This window comes from Plectropomus leopardus, chromosome 14 (genome assembly GCF_008729295.1).
Source record: "Plectropomus leopardus isolate mb chromosome 14, YSFRI_Pleo_2.0, whole genome shotgun sequence".
NCBI classification, from domain to species: Eukaryota; Metazoa; Chordata; class Actinopteri; order Perciformes; family Serranidae; genus Plectropomus; species Plectropomus leopardus.
In genome coordinates, this window is record NC_056476.1 from 22,565,812 (window position 1) to 22,584,033 (window position 18,222).

The window sequence follows — 18,222 nt, forward strand, 5'->3', positions numbered from 1 at the left end:
AACAATTGGTCACAAAAAAGACATGACTAGGGTTGACTAGTACACTTCTCACTCTCTGCCATATTTCTCAAATTTATGTTAGAATATTCTAATCAGCAGCAAACCACAGGTTATGTTTCTGTTATGATTAGATGTGCCCCCCTCAGCTGTGCCCTATGAAACAAAAAAGTGCATCATGCTAATGGATAATGTGAGTGGTGCATTATTGCCTAACCTATATTAATTAACAGTCTTATTATTACTGATGCATTAATGTGTAAAGAGCACTTTAAGATTGTAGTAGTGTTTGGGTCTCTGGCACAGCGTCACCTACCTCCAAACACATTTAAGAGAAAAGATTTCTAAAGTAGTCAAAACTCCAGTGACACTTGTAACATGTTCTTACAATGACGTTATTCTATAGCCTATAATACAAGACGTGTTTTGTATTTGAAAACTTCTGCAAAAAGTTAAGTGACTACAGTTAATCAAACTAATGAGTAAAAGAATATTTCCCCCTGAAAACTAACAAAAAAGAATCTACATAACATAGGAGGACTGAGGTCATATTGAAAAATAAATATAAAAAAACTTGAATTTTGAGAATAAAGTCATAATATTACAAGAATAGCTGTAATTTTGAGAAAAAAAGACCTAATATTTCATGAGAATTGAATGCGAATAAAATTATACAATTTAAGAGAAAAAAAGATGAAGGACAGAATGTCAGGTGAGATTTTTTCCATAAATATACAAGTTATATCACCCAACTTTATGAATTTTTCTTAACTTTTTCTAAAATTGTGACTTTGTCCTTGTAACATTAGGATTTTTTTATTGAAATAGTATGACATTATTCTCCTTAAATTGGGACATTAGTTAAGCAATGTGACTTTTTTCTTTGGAATTGTGACTTTATTCTTAAAATCTTTTTTTTTCCTTCAGTGTGGCACTAATACTAATACAACTTTCTAAACTATAATGTATCAAATAAACAAACGGTATAAAAATGGTGAAATGTACAAAAACTGAAATGGTGCTTGCACTCAGTAATACTAACACAATAACATATATAGGCTACCTTACTCCTTTGATTTTTTTTTTTTAAACTTCTAATCTTCTTCTTTGGTATGTAGGGTGCATTCATAAGTAGGCTACGTGATTGAATGTAGAGCCTTTAGTTGTAATTAGGGTGTTACTGTTAGCCTAATTCGGCTAAAGTAAAAGACTAAAATACTTTATCCATTCCTGCACTTGGTAAACTAACTAGATTTCAACGTTTGGCTATGCTGCCATCTAGTGGCAATTTATCATATAGCTAACAATCAGATCACTGCAGCCTCTCTCTCTCTCGCCCACAACGTGCAAAAACTTTTACCAGCAATATGTCACACATCTCAGCGCTGCTTTTTCTCAGGAAACGTGCACTTCCGTCTTTTGTCGCCTCAAGCAGCACATTTCCATTACAGCCTCGCGCTCAGGCCCAGCCACCTGTGTGAGGGAGCTTGTAGCAACATTAAGGCCTGGCTATGATCACACAAAAACAATCTATTTATAGGCTCCTTATCATTAAACAAACAGAGCACAACTGCTGTGCTACCCGGACAGAGGAGAGGACGGAGCTCCCGTTTTCTCACAGCGGAGGCGAGGAAGTCATTTGGCCACTTGAGCAGTGAGAAGTTCAGCAGCAGCAGCGGAGAGTTTTCTGATGGAGTTTTCTGAGCACATCAAGACCGCTAATGTGGAGGATGTTGTGCTTCGACAGCCGCTGCACCCGCCGAGCAGAGGCACCCTGTGCATCACCGGACACCACCTGCTGTTCTCGGACAGAGAGGAGGGCAGCTGCCGGCAGGTTTTACTGCTCCTCAGGAACATCGATGCTATTGAGAAAAGGTGATCAATGCAGCAATATACATCTTATCAACAAGTCTGGAGTTGAATCATAAATGAATTTATAAAACATACGTATACAGTTATTTGCCCCCCATTTGCTTCTAAAAAAAACCGAATGAATTTAACACGAACAGTAATTAGTGTCTAATAAGTGTGTAATCTGATAATCTATCTATCTATGCCTATATATAAGCAGTGTAATGTAAGGAAGTAATAATTATAAAAGTTTTTATATTTCTGTCAACTTTAACTCTAACTTCACTAGATTTCTCAAATAAGACATATACATTTACTTCAACACATTTCCTCTAAGCATTTTAATAACTTACTACAAAATAGGGAAGGAAAGGAAGAACAGAGAGAGGGACAGACAGATAAATAAAGGGATGGGAGGAAAGGAAAAGATGGATTTTGTTTAATTTGTTAAAAAAAAAAAAAAGACCTTGTTTTTTGTAATATAAGCTCCATTTCTAACGTGGTGTACGTGTTATGAAGAAAATAAACCACTTGCTTTTTCATCACCAGCATTTAATTGTACTTTTACTTTTAATACTTTATATCATAACATTTCTTTTGATGGTTACATACGGTAAATATTAGATACTGTATGACTTTTACTCAAGTAATATTTTAATTACTTAAAAGTAAGTAAGTAATTTTCTGGTAAGAAATTTGTACTTTTACTCAAGTATGGCTTTTATCCACCACTGATATATACAGCATAGTATTGCACATTTTTGTGTGCACATCAATGAACGGAAGTCAAGTATCAATTAAAAAAAAATGTTGTTAAAAAATGATTATAAATTCAAATACAATTTAAAATTTTAGTAGCCTACATAATCATAATAAAATCAACTGCTTTTTCAGTCCAATAGATACATTTTGTCGCAATAAATATGATAAAAGTGAGATGAACAGCCTGAGTACTTCTATCTACTTTTATTTACTTCTTCTATCTTATCTGATAACATAAATGTTTGCAAAGTTTTGCTTTTGGCAAAATGCAATTGAAAATGGCAAGAAAAAAAAGCAATTCATCGCAATATGTTATTTCAGTACTCAGCAAATCACAATAATATGGTATTGCGACTTAAGCATAGAGATAATATTGTATTATGGGATGGGGCCTCTGGTGACTTCTGCCTTTATTGATAAGGGTTTATACATTTCTTTTTATTCTCAGGATTATAGTCCCAACAAATAATCTCACTAATCAACACCAAAACTGTCAGTGAATGCCTAATTAATGTCTAATTCCATTATTCCTCAAATCTTTTTAACCAGTGTGGAAAACCTTTTGGCCTACTCCGGCCTCTTCTCTAACACAGGCCGCAGTCAAAGGTTGGACATTATCTGTGTTGCCATGTGTCCGCTGCTCTTATTGCCTGCAGTGCTGCAGGAGGAAATTTGCTAACTACATTACAGCAACTCTTTTTTCTCATCACCCGCCACACATGCCATTTTTTGTGTCGCTTGCTACTAACAGCTTTCTCTTAGCTTCCTGAAACAACTAAATATATTTCAGGGGTTACACATCCATTTTTCAGGCAGGAGAAAGCCACCCTCCCACACACAGCCAGGCTTCGTTTTCTGCTGCGAGTCAAACTGTCTGCGCTGCTTGAGTCATAACACAAGACGTTGAGGGGGGAAGTGGACACAAGTGGTATTGTTTCCAAGAATCATAGCAACATTTGTGTTAATGTGTGTGTAGGATGTCTGGATCCTCAGGGACAATTACCATCAAGTGTAAAGACCTGCGTGTGCTCCAGCTGGACATCCCAGGCATGGAGCAGTGTCTCAACATTGCGCACTCCATCGAGGTATCCCTGAAACACACATGGAGAAAGAAATCAGTTTTTTTCTGGCTTACGATAGGATCTTACATCCTGTCTTTGAATTCAGCACTGTTTCCTCCTTGCCCTTTTCTGTGCTCTCTATCTGATAAGATTGTCTTTTGAAGTCTTATGACAATCTCTCTCTCACTTTCTCCAGACCCTGTCCTGTCTGGACCGTGTGTCGGAGATGTATCCTTTCTTTTACAGACCTGCTGATGTCAGCCTGCAGGACCAGTGGGGTCTCTCGTCCCCTGAAAAGCACTACAACCAAATGAAAGAACTTGTAGGCAACATATAAATCTTTGTATCTTACACATTTGTTTCTGCTGCACAGGAATGTAACCACACATGCATAAACACACACACACACACACACAGTGACACAGGCAGCTCGTCCCAATAGTGATCCAACAACCGCATGACAGGAAAATGCCAAGGAAACTGAATGCAGGGGTCAGGATTCAGGATATCCCCGTTGCTTAGCTTTCATTTGTTTTCTCTTAACTTCAGAATGTTATGTACGCAGCATGAATTTGTTTTTTATTGACAGACACCTTCCTCTGGGAATAGCATGTTGCCATGGTGATGGGAAGACCTCAAGGGCAGCATTGTTGCATATGTTTTATTGGCACAATGTTCCCAGAACATGTAGCATATCTTTAAATTTGTCAAATGGTGTTTTTAAAGGAATAGTTTGACATTCGGTCAAATATGCTTTTTTTACTGTCTTCCGGAGAGTTAGATGAGAAGATACCAAATTCCATAATACCATAAATTCAACTAAAGTTATATTTGAAGCCACAGCCAGTTATCTTAACATAGCATAATGATTGTAAGTTTCATGTAATGTAGAGCAGATGGACCCAAATGCTGGAGGCAAAAGGTTAGGGGATGAGGTGCAGATGGAGAAAAAGGGCGGAGAAGCTCAGGTGAAGGGAATAAGTTGATGAGGCAGTAGAGGTTGCAGGAAGCTGATTGGCTGGCTAATGAGGCTGATGTAAGACAGGTGTGACAAAAAACAGGTGGGAAACAGACAAAGCAGGAAGTAACACAAGACATGACAGGAGATAACCTACAAAATAAAACAGGACACAGGCTGACCATGATGAATACATGAAACTAGGAGAAACACAAACAGAAAACCCTAAAACAAAGACAAAAAGACAACAGAATATGGACAAAAATCCAGGATCATGACAGTAAGCAGGTGAAAACTGCTAGCCGGGCTCTGTCCAAAGTTTTAGAAAAAATGTCTACATTACATTATATCCCGTTTGTTCAATCCGTACAAAAGCCAAAATGTAGAACCAAAAGGTTTTGATTTTTATGGCATTTTATTTGCCGGACTATTTCTTGGCTGACAGCAGTGTCCTCCTGAAGTCTTGACGTTATTGAGTCTCCAGAAAACCACTACCTGTAATTTTTACAGTTTTATATGGATTAAACAAACACAATTATCATATGTTCGTTAGTGAGATTTAGCTTTATTTTATTTTGCTTGTGGGCAGATGATTATGATTATTATTTTGCCTTTTTTAGCCAATTTTGTTACATTTTGGACAGAGCCCCGTTTGCTGTTTTCTTCTGTTTTTAGTCTTTATGCTAAACCCTGTTAACCTCCTCTTGGCTGTAGTGTACTTTTGAAGCTCAATAAACAATCCAGATACAACATGTTAAATAGTGAGCTTTAGAGATGCTGGTCAGTGGATTTTGTCACATTTCAGAAAGAGCCAGGCTAACTGTTTCCCTCTGCTTCCAGTCTTTATGCTAAGCTAAGCTAAAGATAACGCCCTCCTATCAGTAGCTTTATATTGATTGTAGAGGTTAAAGAGTGCTGCACTTATTAATTTTGTGTAAAATATATGAAGTGACGAATGGAAAATCAAGAGTAAAAGTAAACAAACTTCATTTGCCCTCTTGGATTTTAAGAGAGAACAATTTAGTAAGCAAGTGTAATAGGCAGAGGACGGCGGACCCACCCATGTTAGAGCTGTTTCCCGTAACTTTGGTATTCTTTGATATAAAGCTGTTACAGATCTAAAAATAGAGAACACGAGTGTACTGTGTGTAGTTCGCTGACAAAAGTTTACTCAGGTTTATTAAAAAAACATAAATTCTCAAAATAATGGGCACTTTTGTTTTTTTCATTCATTTTGTCATCATTAGTTACTGTGACAAGCCCACATCTCCTTTCCCTCCTCTGTTTGCAGCATGATCGATGGAGACTGAGCACTGTAAACAGAGGCTACTCAGTGTGTCCCTCTTACCCTCCAGCTGTCATCGTCCCCAAGAACATACCCGATGCCACTCTGGAGAAGGTGGCCAAATTCAGACAGGGAGGGCGCTTCCCAGTCCTCTGCTACTACCACAGGAAGAACGGCATGGTGAGGGGCTCTAATGTGTCTCCACTGCAAGCCTTCAATTCAGACAGGCTGCTAAATAATTCCAATGTAACTTTCCAGGTGATCATGCGCAGCAGTCAGCCGCTGACGGGGGCCAACAGGAAGCGCTGCAAAGAAGACGAGCAGCTCCTCCAGGCTGTGATTGATGGCTCAGACAAAGGTTACATTATTGACACGCGCTCCAGTCAGCAGGCGCTGCAGGCCCGGATGACGGGCGGAGGGTTTGAGTCCAAATCGAGTTATAACAGCTGGAAGAGGCTGCACAGGCAGATGGAGAGGTGTGTATGTGTATGTGAGAAGTGTTCACTGTTTTATGATACTGATCTCTCCTATCAAACTAATCCTCTTTACCTTGTTGTCTTCATATGTGTGTGCAGGGGTAAAGCACTGCAGGAGAGTCTTATTAAACTGGTGGAGGCCTGTGGTGACGAGTCCCATAATATGGACCGTTGGCTCAGCAAGCTTGAAAATTCAAAGTGGCTGTCTCACGTCCAAACTGCTCTGTCGACAGCCGGCCTGCTGGCGGAGTGTGTTGAGAGGTAACAACTACACCCACAGTGTCTGTGATTGAATAAGAGTTGAGGTGCACTCACTTCTTGTCAAAAGTATATTCTAGTCCATAGCGACAGTCTATTGCAAGACTTGTTACCTCTTACTGTGAAATTAAGGGGAAAGTAAAGTTAAGTATCACAGGAAGTAAAAAAGACACAGACATTGGGTGGACATGTATACAGATGTGCGGACATTATAATCAATAATGCACCAATAAAGACAACCTTTATTCAGGTAACCCTGTCGAAAACTGAATTGACATCAGTTTTTTGTGCTACTTTCACATAATTTTCACATGCTATTTGACCCTTTGATATCTGAGCAAAATGGTTTAAATTCTTTTGAAAACATGGGGAAAAAAGGCAATGACCAACTGGCAAGAAATGTATCACAAATTGCAAGACATTAGTAAAAAGTGATAATTTAAAAAATACCTTTAAAATAAAGGGGAGTATTATTAGAAAACTATTCAAAAATAGAAAAAAAGACCAGAAAGCTTTAATTATGACTATAATATTTTTATATTTAAAATTATGTTACAGAAAAATCATAAAATAACTACATTGTTATTTTCAGCACTTTTTAAGGTCATTTTCTTTTTGTTTTTACTTTTTTTTTGCTTGCTTTCAGGCAATTTTCTCTTAACTTTTTACTATTTCTTTGCAAATTTTTGTGCCATGTCTTTTTAAATTACCCATTGCATTTTCCATATGTTTTTGAAACCCTGTCAGCAGCTAAAATAGAAGAGTTTCTCTAATTGTTTTAATTATTGTGTGCATGCATTTCCCTTTACCTGTAGAGGAACAAAGATGTACTGTAGTATCTACTGCTTTTGTTCAGGGATGGTCATTCAGTTCTGGTTCACGGCTCTGAAGGGACAGACTCCACTTTGCTCATCAGCACTCTGGCTCAGCTCATTATGGACCCATGCTGCCGCACACTGGAGGGCTTCCTGGCTCTGCTGGAGAGGGAGTGGGTACAGGTGAGCGTGTGTTAAATGACATTAAAATGTCTAATTTGCAAAGACCTGTGGGAAAAAATCTTGGACATTCTGTATGTTATAGGAAAACTAGAATTACAGCCGAGCAGTTGTGTGACGCATCAAACCAGTAATGTTGCAGTAACAGTTTACATCCATGTCTGCCCAGACTCATAGGTAGCCATGACAGTAGACAATATTTCAATTATGGCTATTGCTGAAAAGAAGCCACAAATTCTAAAACATGGATGCTTCACTGTATCTTCTAACCCACTACACAGAAGTATCTAGACATTCATAATGATAATGATCAAGGCCAGACAGGTGTTTTTGCAGAATATTATGATGTCAAAGTGAAGCTGACCTTTAAACCTTTTAGATATAAAATGTCATCACTTAATTTTATCCTATTAGACATATTTGTCAAATGTTGCCATAATTTGCGTATGAACTCTTTTCACAATTATGGCTAAAAACATGTTTATGAGGTCACAGTGACCTTGTCTTTTGAACACCAAATTTCAATCAGTTCATTCTTGAGTCACATTGGACATTTGTGCAAAATTTGAGAAAAAATCCCTAAGGCGTTCTTGAGATATTGCTTTTATGAGAATAAGATGGACGCAATATCACCTTGACCTTTTTACCACCATATTCTCATCAGTTCATCTTTGAATTCAAGTAGACGTTTGTGCCAAATTTAAAGTACGTTCCTCAAGGTGTCCTTGAGATATCACATTTACGGCTGGTAGACAACCAAAAAACATTATGCCCTGCATAGAGTAAACAAATCTTCAAATAGTTAGAGGCACACGAACATAGTATGGTGTGATATCACCAAAAACATAATTATTTAGTTTTTGAATTATTATTTTTCAGATACAGAATGGCCTATCTATGATCATTTTTGCAAAGCTCTGTGCTTACAAATAAGTGAAATTCTGAGGGGAAACTAAAATACTTGAACACTATCAATGTGTTCAATTTGTGAAGACAATACACACTGTAATGTTGCTACATATTCATTTTCAGTGTTCCAACTTATTAAAAGCGGCTCATATGGGACACAGTTGAAATTTTATCACTACCTTGTCATTTACCTCGTAGTCCTTGGTTTGTCAATGTACTTCAGTCTTGGCTACATGAAATACTACTTCATGACTTTGTCATCTGTTTTACTGATCATGAGATGTCATTTCCAGTAAAATCAAGAATGAAGGAAGCATTCAAAAAAAACCAACAGTCCAAAGAAACGGTCCATAGTGAGAGCATATTGAATCTTTGTTACTTTTAACATTTGCGGTTTTCCTACAGAGCTGTCCACCAATTATCAGGCAGATCTCACATGTGGTTATGGCCAAACCTCTTGCTAAGAGGATATTGCTCCACATTCTACCCCAAACAGGAAATGTCTTTCAAAAAGTCATATTCAGTCTGCTGCATGTTGCAGACATAATTTAACAGCCCTGGTGTCTCTGTTTCCAAATGTTTCCCTTTTCCAATAATTCTACCTCCAGTGCAGCATTTCTCAAAATTTTAGGAGAATAACATTACAAGACATGTCAAAGATTATGATTTTTAACTTTTTCTGTCATCATCCTCTTAATATTTATATATTTTTGGGACCCTTCAAAAATTGAACTCAATATTTAACTTAATATTTCATTTTATAACCCACAAGTGCTCAGTGCTTTTTATCTTTCTTAGCTAAAAAAAAATTCTGTGTCAACACAAGGACAATGAAAGTATTTTGAAAACTGACCAAATAAAAAACATTATTTTATTAATACTAAAATGTATGTTTAATTAAAAACAGATTATAAAATCATAAAGTAGTTGTTCATGCTTTAGAGTTAGCTAACTAGACAAGACCGAAGAACAGCGACCAGCCATGTTGCACAAATTAATCAAGAAGGTAAGTAGTAATATTTCAGCTGAGCTTTATTAATTACCTTTTTAATAAACTCGAATTAACACAGAAAATGATTATGCAACAACAGTGCACTGTATTGTACTGCCTGTCTCTTTTTGGATAAATAAGGCAGGACACCCGTTCCAGCAGCGATGTGCCCACTCAGCGTACTCCCATGCCCGTCTCCAGCAGGAGGCCCCTGTCTTCCTGCTGCTGCTGGACTGTGTGTGGCAGCTGTGGCGTCAGTTCCCCCTCGCACTGGGCTTCTCTGAGGCGCTGCTCCTGAGGCTGGCAACTGAGGCCTACGCCTCTGACTACGGCACCTTCCTGTGTAATAGCTATCAGGAGAGGTCGGTCATATTTTTTAAGCCTGATGGGGTGTTGGGAAATCAATGGCTGACTCAAAACAATCTTTACATCTAAGGTGTTAGTGACCTTCCTGTCGCTCTCTTCCCTCTAAGGTGTGCTCTCGGAGTGAAGGAGAACACTCACTGTTTGTTCTGGGCCCTGCTGAGCTCCAGGGAGAGGGATTACTACTCTAACCCCCTGTACGAGCCCACTGAGCTGGCTATCTGGCCCTCAGTGCACCCTCAGTCCCTGCAGCTTTGGAGAGGTTAGCTGTTATGTATTCAAACACTTTTCCTTTTTGACCTTTTTGACCATCAGCAGATGCTCATTCAATATTTTAGCCTTTAATATAATCATATTTTTAAATGATTTGGTGTTATTAGCTTACAGTGTTGTTAAGTTTGATGTTTCCAGGAGTTTTATTTATTGAGTGTTTATTTGCACCTTGATGAGAATAGTCACACTGCGGCTATTTGGCTATTTACACCCATCCTTATGACAAATTATAATGGATGCCACTTTGGCTCTACCTGGCTCAGAATTATGTCGAATCAGATCAGAATCAAAAGTATTTGACTATTTATTCCCTTTTCCATACAAAGTTTGAGAGTTTGAATGAGGTTTGGCAGGATGTTCAGGGTGATGGTGACTTCACGTAATACAGTAAACAAGCGAAGTTAGCCCTCAGAGCTAATGCATGCTAACTACGCTAACTACAGACAGGAAATGTGCAAAATGTGAGCATTTTTTGTTGAGTCTAGATATAAAACAAAAGCCAGAAATGGTATTGTATTAAGTTGTTGTGAGCTGTAAATTCACCACTTTTAAGCAGAAAATGACATTATCGCTGCTCTCTGGTACTAGCTCTCTGCCGGTACCAGAAAGCAGCGTGAAAGCATGGAGCGCTCTCTCTGCAGCTTCTTCTGTGGACAGAAACCTCCCCAGAAGTGGACTGCATATTGACATTAAAAACACTGCTCGACTTAAAGAATCTCAGTCGACTGAGGGGACCGGTGATTCAAATTTTCAGCTTTCAGGGGACAGCCCTAGATCCCAATGTATGCTGTGAATGGCTAGTTGGCATCACATTGGATTTTGGATATTTTTTTAGATTAAAGTCATAAATTTCAGAGAAAGAAACTCACAAATGCGCTGCCAGAAAGTCAGGTGAAATAGTATAAAGAGCAACGCAGTCGACAAAAAGTAAGATGTGTTGGGTGAGTTGGTCAAGCGCAGGACTTTTTCATGGAAGACTGGAGTTTGTGTCCTGTGTGAGTCAACATTGGCTTATTACTTTTAGACTCAGTTGACTTATTAGTTTCAGATTTTTGGGTTAATAAAGCTGCTGAATGCACATTGTGTATATAGGTATTAGCAGTATAGCTACATACCTTTTTCCTCTATGTACATACTTATTTTATTACTTATTTATTGTTATTTGTTATTGTATAATTGTGTTATTGTTATTTTCTTTGTTACATTTCACTTTTCTTTTTCATGCTGCTGAACATTTGAAATTTCCCCCAATGGGGGATCAATAAAGGAATATTCTATTCTATTCTATTCTATTCTAGACTGGTTGGTATCAACATATATTTTGACATTGCTATAGGATGCCCATGAACATACACCTAGGTGCATGAAGCATAGTTGGCTCGGGACGCCTGGGTGCAAATAACATCTACATTTTATTTATTGGCACTGACTCAAGCTCATTTCTCATCCTAAGGTTTTTTTCTGAGGTGGACCCCACAGGCTCGTCACCTCGAAGAGGCTCAGGAGGAAATAAGGAACATGGTCATTGAGTGGGGGAAGCTGGCACTGAGCGGATGCCCTGTCAGTACTTAAAGATGTGAGCCTTGTTTTAAGGAGGAATTTTAAAAATATGCAGTGCCTTTTGACTGTGGAAATGTTAATTCAAAATTCAACCCACTATGTTTTAATATACAGTATTTTTTTTATTCTTTCATAAAACTTGTACAGGAAAAAACACACAAAATTGTCTGTCATTTGAGGCTATTTAGCCCTATATATGTTGACACCATGTTTTAGTTTTTAAAAACTGATGGAGTGTTATGTGTTTCTTATTTGCCTATTTTTAATTATTTTCTGACATATATTCACTCGTAGATTTTATCAATAGAAGAAGGCTGTATAACTGACACACCTCCCAGTCCTGTTAAGCTCAGCTAAACACTCATCACAATACAAATCCCTGCGCACTGCAAGTCAGCATGTTTGCACCATCAGAGCTTTGCAAGCTGGAGACTGTAGTCCTGTACAGTCAAGAGCCACGAGCCCTGGTGATTACACGAAGTGGACAAGAACCACATAGCCCAGCATGACTTTCTACACCTGCTTACATATCCAGTGGTTACTGGGTGAACTGAAATGGTGACCAGTTGGATGGTAATCTTTTAATTCTGACATTTAAATGCCTTGACAACCGTCTTATCAGCTTTTATTTTGTAGTTTAGTTCAGAGGAATAGTTTTGGGTTTACTGAGTTGCATCGGCTGGTTTTGGACCAAAACTCATCTGTCTGGGATTTCTGATTTTGTCAGGTAAAAAATGGTTTTCTGTTTCCTTTTTAAGTTTAATTTGTGTGGGAAATATTATTTTACAGCTTGTTTATATCCCAATGATAACTACCAAGATGTAGAAGCTTTGTGTCATCATTATGGTTCAATTTAACTCTCCTAAGGACTGCCACTGGACATGCAATCGGGGGTCTGTGTGCCCACTGCGTCTGCACTGGGCCTGTTTTGCCGAGGTTGTCTCAGCAGGGCGCGGAGTTTGCCCGGTCGCAGCCTCAGCTGTTTGCCCAGACAGATGAGCAGGTGGAACAGCCTGGAGACATGCAGCCCCCAACCTCCTCAGCAAAACCCCCGTGTCCTCATCACGGGTAATGCTTTTTTTTTGTCATGAATTCATAAAAGATGGAAAGAAAGAAGGACTTTTCCACAGCTACACAAACACTGAACCTGTGAAGCTGCCATTGTTTTCTACCACGTTCACTGCGCAGCCTGTTTTGTACCGTGGATCACAGAGCAGTTACAATAGGGGTTGAGTGCCTTGCTCAAGGGCACTTTTTGAGGCAGCTGAGAGAGTTATTTACTTATGCTTAAATTAAATCAAATGCAAGAGAGTCTCCCAAGAGAGGATTCATACTGTGGCATCAACGGCATGAATGGAATACTAGACACATGTGCTGTCGTTTTTTTTCTTTGAGTTGTTTTCACTGTACACCAGTGGCGGCAGGAACCCATTTTGACTCATCACAATAGAGTGCGTACAGACAGTGCTGGTGACATAAAAGAGCTAATGAGTGACTGTGGGGAGAATAATAGCCCACTGTCACTTTTTGTCCCAGGATAAAGCTTTTGAGCAAACAAAAGCTGGAGCGTGGCGCACCGAAAACATTGGTTGAATTTTCACACCAAACTCTAAACATTGTCTCGTCTTCTCTGGACGGATAAAATATTCAACTTTGTTTCTGTGCACAGGTGGTCTTGGGCAGTTAGGTGTTGGACTGGCTCAGATGCTAAGGTGAGATTTATAGAATTTACTGAGATACATAGAACCCCAGTAATTAGTCTTTAAACTTGGAAATGCGTTAGCATTTCAGGACCTCCAAGTAATTTGTTTACCACAGAGCTTATTTTCTTCCATAATCCAATTGAAAAATCCCATAGGCTTTTTGATGAGGGAACCAGGGCGATGTTAGCTTCTGGGTTGGTGTGCAGAAAAACTTCCTCCCTGGGGCACTCTATTAAAGCTTGTCAAAATGCATTACACTTGAATTTAATCATTATCTATATTTTCATCTAGAAAACAGTATGGAACAGAGAATGTAATCCTGTCAGACATTAAGAAGCCTCCACCTCATGTTTTCAGCAGTGGTATGCAAAACCAGATTTTTTTCCACTCTCTAAGTTGTTGTTTTGCACACATAAATGCAAACCCTCACTTTACAGAAAGTTACATCCTTTTCACATTGTTTTTTCCGCATCAGGTCCATTTGTATACGCTGATGTGTTGGACTATAAACATCTCCGAGAACTGATTGTAAACTATCGTGTCACCTGGCTGGTCCACTATAGTGCTCTGCTTAGTGCTGTGGGCGAGGCTAATGTGGCTTTGGCACGCAAGATCAACATCACAGGTCTGCTGAATACAAACATCATTTATATAATGAAAACCATTTTTAGGGATTATAATGTTTAAATTTCACTTTGGGTGTTGTGCTGTCCACCTAGGCCTTCATAATGTGCTGGACTTGGCCCTAGAGAACTGCCTGCGCCTCTTTGTCCCCAGCACCATTGGAGCGTTTGGTCCCTCTTCTCCCCGTGACCCGGCCCCTGACCTCTGTGTCCAAAGACCTAGAACTATCTACGGAGTGTCCAAAGTGCATGGAGAACTGATGGGGGAGGTGTGTCAATCTTAGAGCTAACTTACAAAAACTACATAAATACACATGCACAGCTAAAATCTGGTATATCAGTCTGCAAAATTTTGTGACAAGTCAATATTTGTTGTATTTTCTTTAGTATCTCCATCATAAATATGGTCTGGACTTCCGCTGCCTACGTTACCCAGGTGTGATATCAGTTAACACACCACCCGGAGGAGGAACAACAGGTATTGCCTCATTTCCACATGTATTTAGTGCAATCAGCTTGACATAATAGACTAAGCAATCCGGACCTCTGTCTTCACAGACTATGCTGTTCAAATCTTCCACGATGCTCTCAGCACAGGTCACCACGAGTGCTACCTGCGTCCCGACACACGCCTTCCCATGATGCATATCTCGGACTGCCACCGTGCCACCGTGGAGTTCATGCAGGCACCAGAGTGCCAGCTGTCCCTGCGTACCTACAACATCGCTGCCATGAGCTTCACTCCGGAAGAGGTGGCCCAAGAAATCCGCAAGCATCTGCCTCACCTTAAGGTCACCTACAATCCCGACTCTGTCCGTCAGACCATCGGTACGACATGAGTCATACATATCTACATGCAAAACCTGTATGGGACTATACATCTTTGTAATGGTTTCAGTTGGTTAAAACATTATACTGGTTGGCAAAATGGGGTCCAACCAACACTACACTTGCGTAACGACGCCTTCCTGATATCAGCCGACCATCTATGATACGATACAATACAATATGCTAAGACTTGATTGTCAGTTTACACTGACATTCATTTTGCATCCTCAGACATCTCTGCACAAGACGTTCACACACTAATTAGGCATACATTACACAAGCAGCACATACCCATAAAAGCACATCAAACAACCATGACCATGGAATATGTAACATAATATCCTCAGATGCAGATCTTAATTAGCAGCACACTGATTTTGGTTGAGTAACAGGATAGACTGATGTATAAACATTTTTTCAGCCTGTTGTATTTAAATGGAGAGACTCTAAACTGCCTATTTGCTCATGATTACCCACTGAGAAGCTCAGATTACAGCCAGTAATTGCATACAAAGATGAACGATTTATCTCCACCTCCTCCTACTGTACCAAAATGAAGCCAAAATAACCCTGACACGGCCACTGCCATCTTGCGCTGGTGATGTCATCTGGAGCCAGTCTGCACTGTAGCAATCTCCACTGCAGCAGCACCACAAAATCAATCACGAGCAGCACCACTAATCACATGCACATGGATTGGCATACACAGCTGTCAATCATGATGTCAAATACCCTTTTTATAGCATAAAATAACTAATTAAAACCAAACTTATCATCAAAAAGGAAGTGCTGAACATACATCAGTGTGATGAAGACTACCTAAAATGACAGAAATAATATTTGGGACAGATTTATTTGACTTCTACTTCGATATTTCCAGTTTGACTCATGTGTCTCCTGCTAACATAAAGGGGAGTGAGGTATATGACCTATACTGCAGCCAGCCACTAGGGGGCAATTAAGATGTTTTGACTTCACCTTTGGGGAACTGTTACATGGTCCACCTTTGTATACAGTCTATGATTACAACATAGACAGAGGTAGTGACTTCATTCTCTGCTCAGGACGCCAGTACTCCACATAGCAAAATGTGGTTTGCTAATATATTAATGTTTTGAATGTTGCATACAGCTCTTTCAAATTGTTTTAGAAAAGGCTACATCTGTGAGTTTTTTTTTAAGTCTGATGGTATTTTCTTGTAAAACGGTTTTACTTACCTTGTTTTATTTTGAAATTATTCGTGGAATAGTTGTTGCCATCTATGATGGGATGAAATTAATGTGGTCATCTTGCTTGTCACTTTGCAGCAGACAGCTGGCCTGTGAGGTTTGATGACTCCAATGCCAGGAGAGATTGGGGCTGGGCACCAGCCTACGGGCTTGAGGAGCTGGTTTCGGACATGCTGCGTTCTATTCGAGACAAGAGGACAAACGAGGGTTTACCAGTCAGCTAGCGAAACCTACTCAATAAAGACTGACCAATGCCCCATCCCTGACTTTTCTTCAGCCTGCATTTACCAACGACACATTTCCTCTCTTTTCACTTTCACATGTTGTCAACCAATATCCTCCGTTACTCTGGAGCATTACAGCAATGAGCCGGGGACTGTTTGTAAAGTAGGAATTCTCAGTCAGATACTCTCAATATACAGTGGACAGTGAGACGTCATACATGCACTCAGACACACACATTTCAGTCTTTTTCAGGGAATCATATTCTGTCAAATCTGTTTTTAATTGTTATCATGGTATAAGCATCACTTTACACACGTTGCCTCAGACAGAACAGAAAAGCTTTAGAGATTTCCAAATGTCATGTTAATCGCATTGATGGGCACAACAGTCTGTTACAATGTCTATGAAAATGTTTAATACAGTATGGACCAGTTGCACATTTAGAGTAACAAATCTGTTGTACACTTTGACTCCAGGATCATCTGGAATGGCTGGCTCAGTCACCTCTGAACTGTAATGACTCACCATGTAATCTGGCTGTTTTAAAAGGCAGTCTTTTATAATATAGTCTATTAAGTGAATATTGCACACTGTATACAACCCGACTACCCTTGCTGTGGCATCTATCAGGAAGCCTTTATTTTTGCCTTTTTGCCAGCAGTGTGATTTTGGTTATGAATGAGTACCGATAACAAATGAGGCCTTATTAACTGTAGATTACTTTGGAAAGCAATGTATAAAAAAATGCAGTGTACTTTGAATCAGATCTTGAATAATAAAATTTTTGTTTACCCCAACAGCAGTGATTATTGCATATTGTTGAACTCCATTGTACATATTGTATTTCATATCTACATTTTGGCATTTGGAGAAAAACATACAAACTGTTTTCAAAACATTCAATTCCAGACATTTGTTAGCTTGGCTACAACCTCTTCTGCAGTTTTAATGCAAGTAAAAATAACTGTATCACCAGCATACATTAAGATATCGCATTTTCCATACAAAGAAGGTAGGTCATGAATGTACATGCTGAACAGGATTGGGCCCAATATAGAACCCTGTGGGACACCAGTTCATAGACATTGGTGCATTTATAATTGTCAAATTCTGACCTAACCTACCAAACACATGATCAGCAAATAAAATGATTCATATATAGATTCAACTAGACAGAAGTTTATGAAGTTGTCAAAATTGGCCTTTAAAAAAAACTGATATAAGTGGATGAAGTTAGGTAATTTGAGACACTTTTTGGTAGTTTACAGAGAAAACCACCTAAATTCTAAAGATGACCTTAAGAGTTACTTTTACAATTTATTTTGCATCTCTGTTATATTACTATTAAAAGTATGCTGCCAGGTAAAAAACTTCAGAAACTTTAAACACATCAGGTATGCCTACCTCATTCCAGTGACATGTTCAGTTAAAATGGAACAACCATGTTTGCATGTTTTTAAGTGGTTAAATCCATTTATCAATTCAGTCATGAAATCATTCAATCATTGATGTTAAATAGATATTAATTTAAAAAGACTGACCAACTTTCCTGCCATGCTTTTGTATGATTATGTTTTAGGTCCTTTTTTTTTAGCTTTATTACACTGTTTAGAACATGTTAAAAAAGAATTAATTGTAATATGTTACTTAACTTTGATGAAGTAATTAAAATAGTTAAACAACTTATTACATTTTTACCATGGTAACTAGTAATGTGTAACCTGTAACATTTCCAAAGTGACCTTCTCAACACTGCTGGCTGCTTCTCGTTAGCCCTTTGAAACCTGAGAAACTTGATGTCTTTTAAAAAACATGGGAAGAAGGCAATGAGCAATTTGGGATGAAATGAGCCAGAAATTAGCAAGAAATTAGTAA

General features: G+C 38.8%; 2 protein-coding genes across 5 annotated transcripts; both read left to right on the top strand.

Moving 5' to 3' along the window:
- The first annotated feature begins 1,442 nt into the window (after positions 1–1,442).
- Positions 1,443–11,753, top strand: zgc:154055 (uncharacterized protein LOC556036 homolog). Of its 2 annotated transcripts, XM_042500426.1 has the most exons (11): positions 1,443–1,872; positions 3,160–3,216; positions 3,587–3,695; positions 3,868–3,993; positions 5,921–6,094; positions 6,173–6,390; positions 6,490–6,651; positions 7,505–7,646; positions 9,685–9,905; positions 10,017–10,168; positions 11,633–11,753. In XM_042500426.1, the coding sequence occupies exons 1-11, from the start codon at positions 1,688–1,690 to the stop codon at positions 11,749–11,751; spliced, it is 1,665 nt and encodes a 554-aa protein (XP_042356360.1). In that variant the 5' UTR covers positions 1,443–1,687; the 3' UTR covers positions 11,752–11,753. The 2 variants fall into 2 exon arrangements, with proteins under 2 accessions (XP_042356360.1, XP_042356361.1); XM_042500427.1 differs by lacking the exon at positions 3,160–3,216.
- tdh2 (L-threonine dehydrogenase 2) lies at positions 11,733–17,144 on the top strand. Of its 3 annotated transcripts, none has more exons than XM_042500429.1 (9): positions 11,734–11,755; positions 12,607–12,807; positions 13,409–13,451; positions 13,734–13,804; positions 13,918–14,067; positions 14,162–14,334; positions 14,453–14,543; positions 14,624–14,893; positions 16,201–17,144. In XM_042500429.1, exons 2-9 carry the CDS (start codon positions 12,621–12,623, stop codon positions 16,344–16,346), a joined length of 1,131 nt encoding a protein of 376 aa, XP_042356363.1. In that variant the 5' UTR covers positions 11,734–11,755; positions 12,607–12,620; the 3' UTR covers positions 16,347–17,144. The 3 variants fall into 3 exon arrangements, with proteins under 3 accessions (XP_042356365.1, XP_042356363.1, XP_042356362.1); XM_042500428.1 differs by lacking the exon at positions 11,734–11,755 and adding an exon at positions 12,381–12,466; XM_042500431.1 differs by lacking the exon at positions 12,607–12,807 and having other exon boundaries at positions 11,733–11,755.
- Positions 17,145–18,222: the final 1,078 nt, after the last annotated feature.